This window comes from Acanthochromis polyacanthus, chromosome 10 (genome assembly GCF_021347895.1).
Source record: "Acanthochromis polyacanthus isolate Apoly-LR-REF ecotype Palm Island chromosome 10, KAUST_Apoly_ChrSc, whole genome shotgun sequence".
Classification (NCBI taxonomy): Eukaryota; Metazoa; Chordata; class Actinopteri; family Pomacentridae; genus Acanthochromis; species Acanthochromis polyacanthus.
Genome location: NC_067122.1, coordinates 22752592 through 22768301, shown reverse-complemented (window position 1 = coordinate 22768301; position 15710 = coordinate 22752592). Strand labels below are relative to the sequence as shown.

Here is a 15710-nt window from a genome sequence, read left to right as displayed (position 1 = left end):
ATGGATGGATGTAACTCGAGTTTTCAGTCCAATCTGATGTACGCTGATCTGATTGTGCACACTTATACACATAAATGTGACTCATAAACTCTGTGTGCAAAACTTAAATACAAAACTAGACTTTAAAAATTATACTAGGATGATAAATAAGCTGATGTTCATATATGCAAAGCCAAAATCAGTTGGGACAGTGAATTAATGGCACCCAAGATGTTTGTACATAAAATCCAGGCAGCCTTGCTGTCAGTTGTAGCCACAGGTTACAGAGCAAAGTTTACATGTAAAACATTGGGTCACTCACTTCCAAAGTATTTTAACATGCAGAAAAATAAGCCTTTGTTGTTAGAAAGACACCAAACCACTAAAGTTCTGGAAGTATACTTTTTATATCACATAAGCAGTACAGATATTTCACCTTATAATTTCTCTAAATATACTCAAATATAGTTTGTTTCCTTCGTGGGTTTTGACAAAGGCACTCACCAATGCGTGTAACATAGGTATGAAACAAGGAACAGTCATTAAGTGGGTTTTTGTGCAAAATCTTATAGTAGTACATGTGTCACAACCATGAACAGGACGCAAAATATATCTCCAGAGATTTTAACCACACTGTCATATGCACTCAGGACAAAAATAAACACCTTTCATTAGATTGTCATTTGGCAGTATTGACCTTTGGACTTCAACACGCATTTTGTTCAGCAGGTTGATCGAGTCAGCTTGAACACATGGAATATAGAAATTTACACAACTACAGCAGAAGTACACAGTCAGCTGAGCCTCTCAAGGGCTTGAAGAACATTGCTGTGGAATAAACCTGTCTTCCCACTGCTCTCCTGAGTAACCAGAACCCGTCCATCAGGCCGAGGTCTGTGGACCAGGACGAGCTCTCCTTGAAGCAGACTAAGCTCCGAGTCTGTCTGGGCTAAGTGCGTTGTGGAAACTCTGTGTCTGGAGAAAAGAGAAGCAAACCATGAGATCTTTGTCCAGTCTGTCAAATCACTCAGTCACTGCTCTTTATTTTTAAGGAAAAAACACACAAATCCAACATACCTGCTGGGGCTGAACTGAGCTGACACGGCTGATAGTGACGGCTGCAAGGACATTAGTTTCTGTGGGTTAGAATTTATATCTGAGATGGCTGTTTCGAGGCCTTTCCTGAGGACAGGACCTTTTCCTTCTTTGAGAATGATCCCTGGTCCGTCTCTTCCCAGGGTGAGTGAAGGGGCCCACACTTCTAAAGGCGGAGGGCCAAGGTGGGAGTTGGAGGGAACTTGATTTCCTGATGACCAAGAGGAGGTGCGATGTCTTGGAGGAGGGGAGTCTTCATCTGTGAGGAACCGCACTGACTTTGCAGGCTATGGAAGTAAAACATTGATTGTGAATCTCATGCAGAAAAAAGACCACAGGACATTCAAAGAACACTGCCCAGTTTACACAAGCGCAGACATGCAATTTCTCACAGGAAACCAGATGTATGACATCACCTTGTCTGTGGTGCTCTTGTGAGCATCTGGTCTGACGAGAATTGACTGGGGCCCACTGGTGATTTGTCTGTCCTGCTGAAATGTAGCTTCATGTAAAGCAGTGAAGCCCTTGTCCTTCTTGACTGCAGCAGCAGAGGGTGCTGCTGGCTCAGTCATCCAGCTCAGCAGTCTGGGAGCAGAGCTGGACAAGATGCTGCTGTTCTTCTTCCTCTGCATGGCAGGGGAGTAGCCGGATGCCTGAACTTGTGCGAAGTGTTGCGAGTTGGACGGGACATTGAAATTAGTCATATGAGAGAAACGGTTTGATCCTGAAGAGAGAAAGGGTAAACATTAGATGAAGATGTTCTTTAAGCACCTGAAGAAGTCGCTAATGTAATCAACACTCACCTCTGTGTGGGTTAAAAATACGCCTCACAGTGTCCCAACCTTGTGAACCTGCATAGAAGGATTGTTTTCCAGCGCCAGTGGATGACATTGCGTGCTGTGCTCCATTTGGCACAGAAGGGACTTGTCCTGCTGAGTGTATCGTTCCATCAGCGTTCACCCTGTCAAGAGCAAGGACTACAGCAGGATTCTTGGCAGCTGTGGGTTTCTTTCCAGCTACCGTGTTGTACTGCGAGGACGCACTAGCTGTTTTGGTCTCCAGAAGTCTGGCTGAGGTTCTGTATTTGGACAATGACACACATCAGCATGAAGTCTATCTACAGCACATGTAAAGAAGACACTGTAAACTTTCTTTACAGACACTGTAAAGAAAGTTTGAGCCGATCACCAACCCCTGCTATGCAGAGTGATATTTCTGATTAATGAATCCCTGCATTGTGTCCATGACAGCATGTCTTCCCACCCACATGAAATTACTTTCTGCATCCAAATGTCACTTAACTCCCACTTTCTGCAGTCAGAGATCACAGCCTCTCACCTGAGCACAGGCGTGATGTAGTTGCTGGGCAGAATGCCTACTTTGCCGGTTCGAAGCGATAACCCACGCAGCCAGCCTTCTTTGAACTTTCCATACACTCCCACCATCTCTCCTTTCCTCAGCTCCAGCTCCTCCGGTCTCCGTGGCTTGTAGGAGTACAGGACAGCACACCTGAGGAGCCACATGTAGGGTTTAGCCATGTTAGTATCACAGTTTGTCACTATGTATATCCAGATTATGCTGCCATTTTAATTAAATGTTTCTTTTCCTATTCGTATTTTGCACGTGTGATGCTACATTATCATACCATTAATATAATGTTTAAAACTGTGACTCACACACTGATAGAGAGCTGCTGTGTGGAGGAGTTTTTGCCGTCTGCAGAGGCAGAGGGCATCTGGGGGTTCACCAGAGCCATAGAGATGGTGGGTGGAGTCTCACTGGTCATCTTCTTCTCGCTCTGAAGTGGATTAGATTCACAATTATCATAAATAATACAAAGTGTGATGCATGGAACATTATTTAAACACAATATGAAAAAAGAGTCTACAGCTGGGACTGCAGTTCAGTGGGAAAGCCATTTGTTTTTTTAGGTCATAAACCAACATGAGATTCTGATCTGATGGGGGTTTGATATAAAACGTCATTCATTACCATTTATCCTTTGGGCACATTTATACAAAACTTAAACTCCATTAAGCTCAGTGTGGAGCAAATTAGTGGGCTGACCAGAGAATTCTACATTGAAAAGACTAAAGTTAGCTGAAATTCACTTGATTTGTCTTACTGTAATTTAAGATAAACTTCCAAATATATTTTTTCATGGCACACAGACTGTGGATTTTAAGAAGTTTTTTACCTTGTTAGCATGTGCATGCTATTTTTTTTAGATGTATGAAGGCATATTATGTGCAAAATAGGCAGTTAATACAATGGCTAAGGATTTACACTTTGAATAATTAGATTTGTGGTGTTTTGTGCATAACAAACTAAAGCTGCCAATCTTGTCAACTTGCAGAGTGGAGCTTTCTGTATCTTTATTCTCCTTCAGACTCAGTTTTGAGTATCAGTAGCTGAATTACTGAAATACTACAACTTGAAATTATGTAGCACAGAGTAGTTTTGCAGAGTTTAAGCAGATCTGTAAGTTAGCTGGTGTGCTCATGCTGCAGTGAGCGGTGAGGGGACAAAAAGGTGGCAGCTTCATAGAGCTGCACAATCTAGAAGAAGCAATGACACAGAGTTTCATCTAAGCTTTTTCTTTTAAAACAAACTTGTAAATAAGTAACTTTGACAAACATAGATGAGTTTTGAGGAGTTAATCAACAACCAGAGAGGGACTTTACGATAGTCATGAGAATGCAGATTTCAGTCTGTAACAAGTCTCATAATCATGTCGTGATCTGTGGTTGTAAATTTCATCACATATATGAATGCATCATATTCCTCACTGTCATAACGCCACTCATTAAACCCTTCTATGTGGCCTTGTATGAAACAGGCACTACATTTAATCACTGGAGGGCTGGAGTTTATCCCAGCTGACTTAGGGTGAAGGCAGGGGACACCCTGGACAGGTCACCAGTCTGTAGCAGGGCTACATGTAGAGACAAATAATCACTCTCACATTCACACCTACAGACAATTTAAAATCACCAATTAATCTGAACAGATTTTTGGACCGTCGGAAAAAACCGGAGTACCCAGAGAAAACCCATGCATGCACAGGGAGAACATGCAAACTCCAAGCATAAAGATCGTGGGAAGGCCAGAACACAAACTGGGGATCTTCTAGCTGCAAAGCCACAGTGCTAACCACTGCTCCACTATGCAGCCCTGATTCAGTCAGTTTTTTTCTTTAATTTGTCACCTGTCTGTATAGTAGATCTTTAAAAAATGCTTTCAATTTGCAGCTACATGAAATACAGCAATAACAAAAATACAAAGAAATGAAAAATAAACTTCTTTTGTAAATTCAGAAACTTGTCGGTCTTCATGTCTGCAGGTTGTGAGTCATTTGGTGAGTAATAGGGAGTGGCACTGAGGTGTGTGTCTCAGCCGTTAAAGTTTGCCTAATTATGTAATTACACCACCAAAGAGGGATTTACTTTGTATCCCCCCCCCCCCCCACACACACACACACACACACAGAATCTTTTCTGAATGTCACCATCACAGAGTGGTGAATATGCCCTTCCTGGTGCCTGTTATTCCCATGACGTTTATACACGTTTGCTGCTATTTACAGCACCACCACTCAGCTATTGCTTCTACGCATTGACGCTAGCCTGTGGGCTCGGGGTTCCCTCTGTACAGTATGTGCCGGGATCCTGCAGCTTTCCCGCTGTTACACTGCGCTGCATTCACACTCCAACTCAAAAGCACAAAGGCAGTCATAATTAAGATGCATCCACTGCTGTAACCACAGTGTCACTTGTCAAAGGCAGTGCTGTGAGGCACAGATAAAGAAAACTGAAGTTAGGATGCATGTAGTATGTCCTGCAGACATATCAGCCTTCCATCATATAGGAGAGTGGATGGAAGAGCATCACTGCCATGTTTCCTTTTTTGTTCACATGTCCTCTATGGCATTCATGTGACATTCATACAAAAAGCAGCCACAACCAGAACTCCTTCATAATGTCACGATGTCACTTTTACTGAGGGAAAGGAAGCAAGTAGGAAATGTCTTTTGGCATCCAATCAATCGCGATCTTTCAACAGCAAATCGCTGCCATCGTTGTAAAAAAATGTTGCATAATGCATCAAGAAAATAACTACTTCTTTTCATGTATTAAATAATTTAGTTTTTTCATTACTCTGTGTCCTTTTTCTATTCTTGGTTTGTGTTTTTTTTTAGATTCAAAGAGCCTGCTTCAGTTGTGCTGCAGTCACGCAATGGCCAGGTGCACTGACCCAGTAGTGACAGCAGCTATATTTACTTAAAGAAAGGAACTTTGCTATTAGTCAGGCAGCAAGTAAAGTATTATTTACTGTAAAAGACTGGCAGTCAGAATCCCTGCTGGTAGAAGTAAACCGGTTATTAACAGTTAACCAGCATCTATTTGCCTCACAAAAAAACCAAGTAAGACTGTTTTGTTTGGGGCTCTTCAAAGTTTATTTAGAAACATAATCAGTATGAAAACTGAATATATATGAAAACATAAAACTAAATATATACTAAATAAATTCTAATCATAAAAATGTGAAATACTGAGTTTTGAGAATGGCTCATTGTAGCATTTTGTTTTTATTTTTGTTCCACTTCACCTGTTTTTGCTTGAAAATATCCCTTCCCAAAGCCCTTTTGACTTCACATCAGCTTTATATTCAGTTATTTCATTTTATAACTGCAGTATTCTGTCAGTAAGGAAAAACAGCCAGTTATGTATGCTGGCCTCTAATTCCCAATAAGAAAACGACTACAATTAGAAAATCTATGACTACTATTGCAAGTCATTTTATATAGAATAGAATAGAATAGAATAGAATAGAATAGAATAGAATAGAATAGAATAGAATAGAATAGAATAGAAATACTTTATTAATCCCGAGGTGAAATTTGTTTTGTTTTGTCACAAAGCCAGCAAAATCTCTCATTGGCTTACAGTGTGTGTCTGTAAAACTGTGACACATTAAGTTAAAAAACGTGGCAGAATGAATCACTGATGAAAAGGCTCCGCACACCCTCAGTTTAATTATACTTACTTAATCTTAATCAGAGTGGTTAATCCTGGGTGGTGCTATAATGGAAAGCACACATAATAATTCACATCTCTATTAATAAAGTAAAATTTTCTTTATTTACTGTAGCACCTTTTGAAACAAGCCATGTGTTATGCAGGAAACGGATACAGAAAGATAAACAGCTCGCATATCCAGCAAATGACAGCTCTGTTTCAGGGAAAGTAAGACAGCAAAAATGGATTTTGAGAAGGTTTCACTCAGCTGCATTAACAGAGAGATGAGGGAAACTGCTCCAATGGGAACTATTAACTATTAACAAACATTAGGCTTGTTTGAGAGGAGACAGCCCTGCACAGAATTAGTGCATGACAGACTTGTGTCCAGCTTGATCTCCACTCAGTGTGGCATCACGCTGACATCATCAGCAATAATCTCACAGGATCACAGCGGCTGCAGTTGTTTTACACTGACTGCAAGACCTCAGGGTACGTTGGGAAAAGCCTGGAAGTCCCCTAAGCTAAGTGCTCCAGTGGGTCCGCAGGCATTACGTTGTGTAGAAGGTCTTCATTTTCGGTTTTACTGTATTTCGATTTTATTGGTTGCATTTGTACTGTAAACGTTAAATATTGTGAGAAAATAAATGCTAATTTATTATGCTTGAGAGCATGGTAAATCAGAAGGTTTTAAGAATCAGAAGGTTTTACTGTCAAGTAGGTTTTCACAAACAAAGTATCTGACTTGTTGTTTTAGTGCAGTGAAACAGTGACATATAGTTTATAGGTAAAGTTAAATTAAATAAGTCTTAAATGATAAATAAGAAGCAGCGACAAAAAGTAACAGAATTATTTCTAAGTCTCTGGCCTTGTTGAGGATGACAATGTTTGGTAAAGATGATAATATTGTATGTTCAAATGCAACAAAAAGAAGCTTTGTGACTGTAACGGTCTGACGTTTCAATTCTTGCTATGATCCTGCTTTTCATCTGTCTGTGCATGTATGTAAAGATATTTGACCTAAAATAGAGTTCTGAATGTGTGCTTGACATACAAAGAGTCGTAGACACTGGCAGGTTGAAGGAAGTTGCCACCTTGGTTGCAGCTTTCTTGCACTTCCTGCCTGCTCTCCTCTGCGTTTTAGGTGAGGTAAAAATTCCTCCCAGATGATTTTAAATAAAGCTGCAATTTGTTCACCTTCACAGGTCCAGCAAAGCAAACAGGAGTCTGCACACACCCACACAGGCTTAAAGACGCCTAATCCATGGATGCAGTTGAGGAAAACTCTAATCAAACACACACAAGAAAACTCCTGTGTGGACAGACACTGGGGCTGAAGTTTAAACAGCTTGTAATAAAGTAAAGATTATTTTATTATTGATCAATGTGCCATTTATAACAAAAACAATCATTTGGTCAGTAACATATCTGAATGAATAATGCCTTGACATGTTCTCAAAGCCTGAGTCAAAATCTTCACTTTGCTTGTTTTGTGTGACTAACAGTCTACAACACAAAGGTTTTAATGTTTGTAGTCATTAAAGGGTGAAAGAAAAGCTGCAAATCAGCATAGTTAAGTTCCTCACTGGTCTCTCATTAAATCCCTAAAAACTAACCTCAGTGTATCAAAGTTACATCTTTAGAAGGCTTTTCCAAAGTCACTGAATTTCCAAAATAATCCCTTCCTGGCTATAAAACGGCTTTGATGTAACTCTACATTGCTTTAGATTTACGAAGTCCCTGCCTGTTTCTTCTTCAATCCCTCCACAGTCACTGCAGCTTGAGCACACCAGCCCACCTACTGTTCTGCTCAAACACTGTTCAAGTATTCAAGTTTGAATATTGGAGTCATTCAGTCAAACATTTTTAACCATAAACTGATTCTGAAGAAGAACAAACCACACCCTGTATGTTGATGGATTGATTCATTTGCTTTGCTACATATAAACCTCAGAAGTCAAACAGATCGCTGCAGTTTAAAGGTGGAAGCGCTAGGCCATGGTGCTGACGGCTTAATTTGCATGTAAAACCACTATGTAGACATGACACTAAGGTAAACAACATTATTTTAATGGACTGGATCTTCAAAAAGCTGAAACAAGAGATACTTTAATTGAACAATGTCTAAAATTGACAACTTTGTGTTTTTAATTGATTCCATCACGTCTTCTGTGCCTCAGCTAAACAGCCCTGGACCTCCTACATACGATCTGAAATGCTGCTGCACAGCTTTTGACCTAAATGCCTCTAAGGCTGTCTCCCCATTAAAGTCTGAAGTCAGCTCATAGCTCTTCACAAACTGAACTACATTACGCTGCAGTATTATGTCGACATTTGGCCTCTAAGGTTTCCTGATTAACGAAGGAAACTTTTGCTTTGAAGGTTTTCATTGCTAAAATAAGCAGGATTGACTTTCTCTGTGTAGTTTTAATGTATTAATATTTGTGTTGTTTTTATTCATCTTAAAGCTGCTGTCTGGAGTTTCCGTTTGTTTTCAATTTATGTATCATTTTTTAACAAAGCTTAAACGTGTTAGTCTAGTTCGATACTATAATATAATGTTAGTATGACGCGATATGAAAATTTATTCCTGAGCTCCGCCTTCCTCTCATAGACCCCCATGTTATTCCAAAAAGCGCCGGTCGCTGCCGGCCAATCAAGTTCGAGCTTCAGCTTTGTCATGCTGTCAATCAACGGTTACATGCAGAGGTGGGCGAGCTACGCACTACGCAACCGCGCGCACATTTGTTTTGTTTGTGGAGGAGAGAGCATCAGGGATCAGCAACTTCCAGAAAAGTTACCAATCCCACGGCTTGTCAGGCCAAGAGACTGCAGGACGTTTTTTGGCTCGGGGTGCTCGCGTCGCTCCCGACCACGGCCTCCATAAGCCCGCCTGACGGCTTCGTTTAGATGCCCGACCTCTGGAGGAAGATGTTGGGGCGTCTGGGACATACTCTTCGTCAGAGGAGTCATGCAATTCTGAACTCTAGACAGAAATAAATAAACAATGTAACACATATACACGCATAAATGCACTAAGTTTGATAAACAACGTCATCGAGAGGGATACACGAGTGTAATCACATATTGAAACTTTACTCGTTCGTCCTAGCAGATTCATGTTATTTTGGTATTAGGACAAGTTAGACTCAATACAGCATTCTAACGTAATTCTTTATCATTTACTAAATGTACTAAATGTAGAAGAGTGAAAACAGCAAAACAGGCAAGATGCTGCAGCACTCCGGGCACTCCTCTCATGTACTGGGCGTGCAAAAAATAACGGGCGAAATCACAGGGAGGGAGGTGGGACCACCAGTGTTTTGGGAGACGCTGCGATTCAAACTCCGGACAGCAGCTTTAAGTCCTATTTATGTCAGCAAGGCACTTTGTGAAATTCTGCACTTGAAAGGTGCTATATAAATAAACTCCATCTAATGGTTTTGGCTCCTTTGTGCAGTCAGTTCACAGGCTTCAAAACGTCTCTGATAACAATGATGTCAGATATTCTGGTGTAACAGTGGAGCATGATATGGGACTGAACTTGTTTTTGCTTTGGCTCATTTCTATAATAAATTCTTTTGCTCTTACATAACCATGCCGATATTCACACTAATACGCATTATTTCATCCACAGTGGGAGGGAAGCTGCAGCTCGCTGTCAAACAGCGGAGCCAGAGGTGAGAGCCGATGGGAGGCAGCACTAAGAATAGCCCACATGCCGGCTTGGTCACCGGGGAGCTCGGCCTTCGGGACGCAGCCTCAGAAAAAGGGGTTCTGTGGTCTGTCTGCCATCACTGGCCCACTGATGTGAGAGTGAGTGTTACCTGCTTAGTGAGAGGAAGGAGTCTGAAGGCAGGGAGAGAGGGGTCTGTTATGTAACCAAACTTCACCAGTGACTCATCATCATCAGCATGAGGGAGATAAAGCAGACACAGAGGGACTCTCCAAGCCTCCCACTCCCTACATCTATCTCTCATTTTTCCTCCTCCTTTTTCCTGCTTCATGTGTTTTGCCTTTTTGCAGCTCGCACATTTTCTCAACTTCATGCCATCTTTTGTTTCAGGGTTTCTTCTCACCTGTTCCTCTTCGTGCTCCTGTTTCTCGCTTGTTTTTAATGTTGCTCTCAAGTCTCACGTCTCCAGTGCCTCCCCTCTCTCTTGTAATTCTCTCGGCTTGTGTGGAGGTTATAGCATTTCTACACTCTGACACGTATAATTGCGGGGTAGAGCTGTGAACTTTGAGCTGAATCAATGAAAGGGTTAGAGTTGGGGAGGCAGGAACTTTTGCAGCTGATTGTATTATTAAACCTTTTATGTTGGCGCTGCACTCAAACACTAGTCGGCAATAACTTAGTGCCACTAATAGTATTTAGTCACATTGTTTAAATAATAAATGAATAATATGTCCAGCTACTTAAATAAAACTATTCAGAAGATATGCATCCATCAAATTGTTTAAGGTAAATTCGTAAGACTGAAAAAAAGAGATTTAGTTTTGTCTTTGGCATTTTCAAAGCATATTCTATCAATCATGTGTTTGTCACGTTCACCTGTCATTGGAAGTTGTGCTTAAGCTTTTATTTTGAACTGCCACATCAAATTCTTAGGAGTGAAGTTTACATGCCATATGCTTTAAGAAAATAAAAAAGCCCTCCAAAGTGTCAGATATTCCAGCCACACATTCTATTGGTCACATTAAAGGAATGATTATCAATTCACCAGATAGCTTGACACACTGAAGTTCCCCACATTGTTTTCTTTTCTAATTCAGAGAAACTGCATATGACTTGAAAACAATCTCGAGAAAAGAGCAAAAGTAGTCATTTTGAGAATGTTTATCTTATCATTAATTAAGATGGCAAGCAGCAGCAACGGTGAGCCCAGTTTTTCCATGGCAATGTGCCGTCTACGCGATAGTAAAAGTACATTAAGGGTCTGACACTTTAACAGCTCTTTTAAATGTGTGCATTAAAGGAGAGTTCCTCTTTCTGCTCAGCTACACTGCTTTCTGTTTCAAGAAAAAGACACACAGCCTCATGAACTATATCTGCCTGAGCTGAATAAAGAAATGGACTCGCACCCTGTTGGACTGTAATTCATGTCTGACCTGGCTTCTGTCCCAGGACTCATGATTAAAGACCTTTCAAAGTCACGCTTCGCTCACTCCAGTCCGCACTCGCTTGTATCTCAATCTTTCCACATCTGTGTTCTTAATGAGAGCCACTTAATCATGCAGCAGAGTCAACATGAGGGCGATCTCTTTCGTTCATTCCTCAGCTTAGTGTCATGGTTCCCCTCCCGCACCCTGAGGCAAACTTGATCCCTCAGTGACTCACCAAACACCTCTATTATCTCGCAGAAAACATTGTGCCTTTTTCCCACACATGTTTTCTGTTAAAATAAATCACTGCAAACGAAACTGAGCAGTCTAATTTCACATTAAAGAAATCTGCCAGAGGGAAAACAAAACAAAACAAAAACAAAATAAAATAGCATGCAAAAAGAGAGAGGCATGTGACTCACCTGTAACAGGTGTCTGTGTGAGTCAGAGTGGCGTCTAATTCGGTGAGAATTAACTCTGGAGCGCTGATGGGGCCCCGGGCGCAGAGGGCACAGAGAGTGCTGTGGCTGACCCTTATGGCTGAAGCTGTTGACGGTGTTGATGTTGTCTCCTGTCGTCGGCTGATAAAAGTTGCCGCGCGCCGCCGCCGCTGCAGGATGTTTCCGCTGGCTGGAGAGGGGCAAAGCACTGAGGATGGGTGTCTTTGCTGGGACTTGAGGGGCTCCGTAATGGTGTCCTACTGGATGCGTCAGTGGCCTTGTCTTTGCCCCCGCTCCAGTCTGATGGTGCAGCTCTGCTGAGTCACCCCCCCTCCGACTCTTTCCTTTAGCAGTTTGGCAGCCACTGAGTTTGGCTGAAGAGATGAATACATAAAGAGAGACTACAGTTAAAAAAAAAAAAATCGGATAAATCCTGAGACAGAAATCCTCTCCAACTCGCTGCAACCTGCTACTCTGTCAACCTCTGCTCCTGCTGATCAGCAAAACGGCTGTCTAAATACACTTATCACTACTCACTCACCCTACAACTTGTTGGACAGGCAGGCAGGGAGGCAGGCAGACAGGATGATAAGTACCAGCCAATAAGCCAGGAAGAGTTGACTGGTGCTGAGAAAAGCGCTGCACAGACAGGCAGGCAGACAGACAGGCATGGCAGGTTAATGCTTTCACTCCCCACAGTGATGTGCTGTTATGCCACCCAAGCAGAGAAAGCATTACTGTGTCTTCACGCCTGGCTGCACGACACGGGGAGAGGCAGGCTCAGAAAGGAGAGGAGGAGGGTGAAGAAGACAGAACAGACTAGAGAGGTAGAAAAAGATACAGAGCATCACTGAGGCAGGGCTTCAGGAGGAAACATGGGTGGACAGGAGACAGAGGACAAATCAAGGAAGGAGAAATATGAGGATAAAACAATAGATGATGAGGTGGGGAAGGAAACAAGAACGGAAGAGGCATCGCGTTGACCCCACTGTATAAGCAAATACAATATTCCCCATGGATGAAGTTAATTCCTGGAGGCAGAAAGTACAGAGGAAAACAAATGACAGTCAGCTAGCTAAGCAAGCTCTGCAAACCTGAGTAAGCCACACAGTCACACACTAATGAGCAGCTGCAGACACAGCAGGGCTGCACAGATTAGCTTTCTGCCTCAGCACTTTGCAGCGCGGGAGTGACATTAACTGATGAATCAAAGATTTGAATGAAAATCAAGGTAGCGTCCTGGCAGTGACCTGGAATTAATGACATCCAGCGACGATGTCTATAGTTAAACTGACTACAAAGGCTGTACTATTAGAGCAAAGTGCCAAACGGCAGGTGATTGCGCTGAAAAGGCCACATTCAAACTGTGTGGGATGGAAAGAAGATGGGCAAAAAAACTCACCTCTGTGAACTGCTGAGGACAAATTCCAACTTTTTCCCCTAGCTTGGCTTCAATCCAGTGTTCATCCACCCGCCTGATAACAGTGAGAATGTCTCCCTGTGAAGCACAAATAAGTAACAGATACACATAAAAACAACAAACAAAAAAAAAACAGGATGCCAGATGGTTTTTACAGAGTGTGCTCGCCCTAGAGACTGAGCACTTAACGCAGAAACTCTCCGAGCCCTGTGCTTCTTATGTAGCATGTGACTTCAGCTGCCTTTATGTCTGCAGGCCCAGTCCTTTCTGCGACCAGCCTCTAAAAAGCATTTGACCACCTGCATTAAAAAAAAAAGAAAAAAGGCCGAGCTCAAGTGTGCTTTAATGGAGCGCTGAGGCCCTTATATAACTGCCCGAGAAATCCTTCAGGGTAAGTAAAACCACTGCAGCAGAGGTCTGAGCCTCCAACCCACAAGTCTCAGTTTTCAGCCTCTGAAAACAGTGAAAAGAAAAAAAAACAACGACCTCTATATGTTAGCACCGTTGGGAACCTCCTGTGCTGTGCATAATCACTGACTACTACAAGTTAAGCATTTATTTGAATGTCTGATGAGCCATCAGATATTCAAAATATCACAAACAGCAGATATAAAGTTTAAATATATACTGTATACTACCATTCAAAAGTTTGGGGTCACTTAGAAATGTCCTTATTTTTCAAAGAAAAGCTTTTTTTCAAAGAAGATAACACTAAATGAATCCGAAATACAGTCTAGACATTGTTAATGTGGTAAATGACTATTGTAGCTGGAAATAGCTGATTTTTAATGGAATATCTCCATAGGGGTACAGAGGAACATTTCCAGCAACCATCACTCCTGTGTTCTAATTCTACACTGTGTTAGCTAATGGTGTTGAAAGGCTAACTGATGATTAGAAAACCCTTGTGCAATTATGTTAGTACATGAATAAAAGTGTGAGTTTTCATGGAAAATTGTCTGGGTGACCCCAAACCTTTGAACGATCGTGCATATGTATATCTATGTACAAAGTGTAAAAAAAAAATCAAAGTATATATGTAGAGTAGGTAATGTATGAAGTCACATAATACAATGAAATAGCACCTTTTGCTTAATGTTTTCTTAAACAAAATGAAGAATGTGTATTTTGTCAATAAATACATTTATAAAAAAAAAATGCATATATAATTATACATGCATAAAGACCTTTCAAAGTCTTTATGCATGTATTATATATAATATATATAATATAATTTAATTACATAAAACACCTAAAAAGACAACAAAGCAAAGCAAAAGGTGCTATTTCACTATTTTATGGGACTTTATAATTTCATACATGTATATTACATCCAGTCAACATTTTCAGGCTGCTTGTAATAACTTCTTATCAGAGAATTAGAACACAAAATACAATAAATTCAAATTAGAGCTGCAGAAATTCAACTATTTTAACATTTTTCGTGACTCGGATTTCTACAATTTACACACAGTCTGAAAAAGTTGAAATAGCAGCATTTGCTCCATGTTTTATTTAATACTGATTGTTTAAATACTCACACATGCGAGTATTGAGTCAATACTATTAATATCATTAGACTGCATTAATAATTCTTATTAAATAGTATATATTCCGGATGAGTTTAGTGGTTAGTGGTCACCCTGTGCTATTAAACACTGCAGTCACCCTCGCTAGTATTTTAAAGGTCAAGTGCACACATTGAAGTGAGTGAACCCACTGAAAGCAAACCTCTCCCACTGTGTTAAGTCAGTAGTTTGAGGGCCAGACCTTGAGGAAGCTGAGACAATATTTACTGTCTTCCAGTTTCATCTCGTCTGGGTTGAAGTCAAACAGCGCCCTGCAGAGAGCCGGCGGCTGGGGCTGCTGGAGGGGCTGCAGCTGAGGCGTCTGGCTGCTCGCCTGCAGCACAGCCACAGATGCACCGCTACTGTCAAAGCCGTCTTCGTAGCGCGAGTCGTCCAACACTTTGTATTTTGGGTGATGCTATTACCGGGCGTGAGGACCACCTCGCCCGACATGTCACCTTGTTGTTTATACACTCTGAGTGCAGCCTGAGGAGCAGAAAGTCAGATATCAGCTGCTGTGTGGTTAAAGATTATGAAACTCTTGGCATTCTACACAGGATTGTTTTATCCTTTAGTCTTATTGTGACAAACTAACCACATCGGATAACATCAGACAACAAGTGAGCATCTGTAAAAAGCCACATGTGATGGATCAGTGTCTTATTTGCTTCAAAATGCTCCTGGTTTAGTTTTTGCTGTATCCAACAGTGTGGGACGATAAAGCTCTGCATGTTCCTAACACATTTACTTGCTGACACACACCGATGCGCTATATTTTAATCTAGATATGCAGATGAGTTCGACATGACACATCCCTTTTCCCTTCAAAGATGGTATCAAGTGTTGACTCAAACTTGCAGTCGCTTTTTTAAAATAACAGCAGAAGAATACGCAGAGACACTAAGAGGGCAGAATAAATAAATGGATACGTACTTCATCTGACACTGAAGGATACAAACAATTTCACAGATGCAAAGTGTCACTCAGAGTGAGAAGCAAAGAAATTCAGTGATTAATACAAGCAGGAACGTTTATGTAATCAATTTAAATAGTGGATTTTAAGGTATTTAAATCAATCTGCAAATAA

The 15710-nt window shown here is 41.2% G+C and overlaps 1 protein-coding gene across 1 annotated transcript; it reads right to left on the bottom strand.

Moving 5' to 3' along the window:
* Positions 1–367: 367 nt before the first annotated feature.
* On the bottom strand, positions 368–15091 carry sh3rf2 (SH3 domain containing ring finger 2). Its single transcript, XM_051954835.1, is given in 13 exon segments — positions 368–954; positions 1057–1361; positions 1491–1798; positions 1878–2152; positions 2413–2583; positions 2751–2872; positions 11618–11888; positions 11890–11929; positions 11932–11985; positions 11988–12009; positions 13038–13133; positions 14826–15037; positions 15040–15091. Coding segments are annotated over 13 exon segments (2094 nt in total). The 5' UTR covers positions 15077–15091; the 3' UTR covers positions 368–773.
* Positions 15092–15710: the final 619 nt, after the last annotated feature.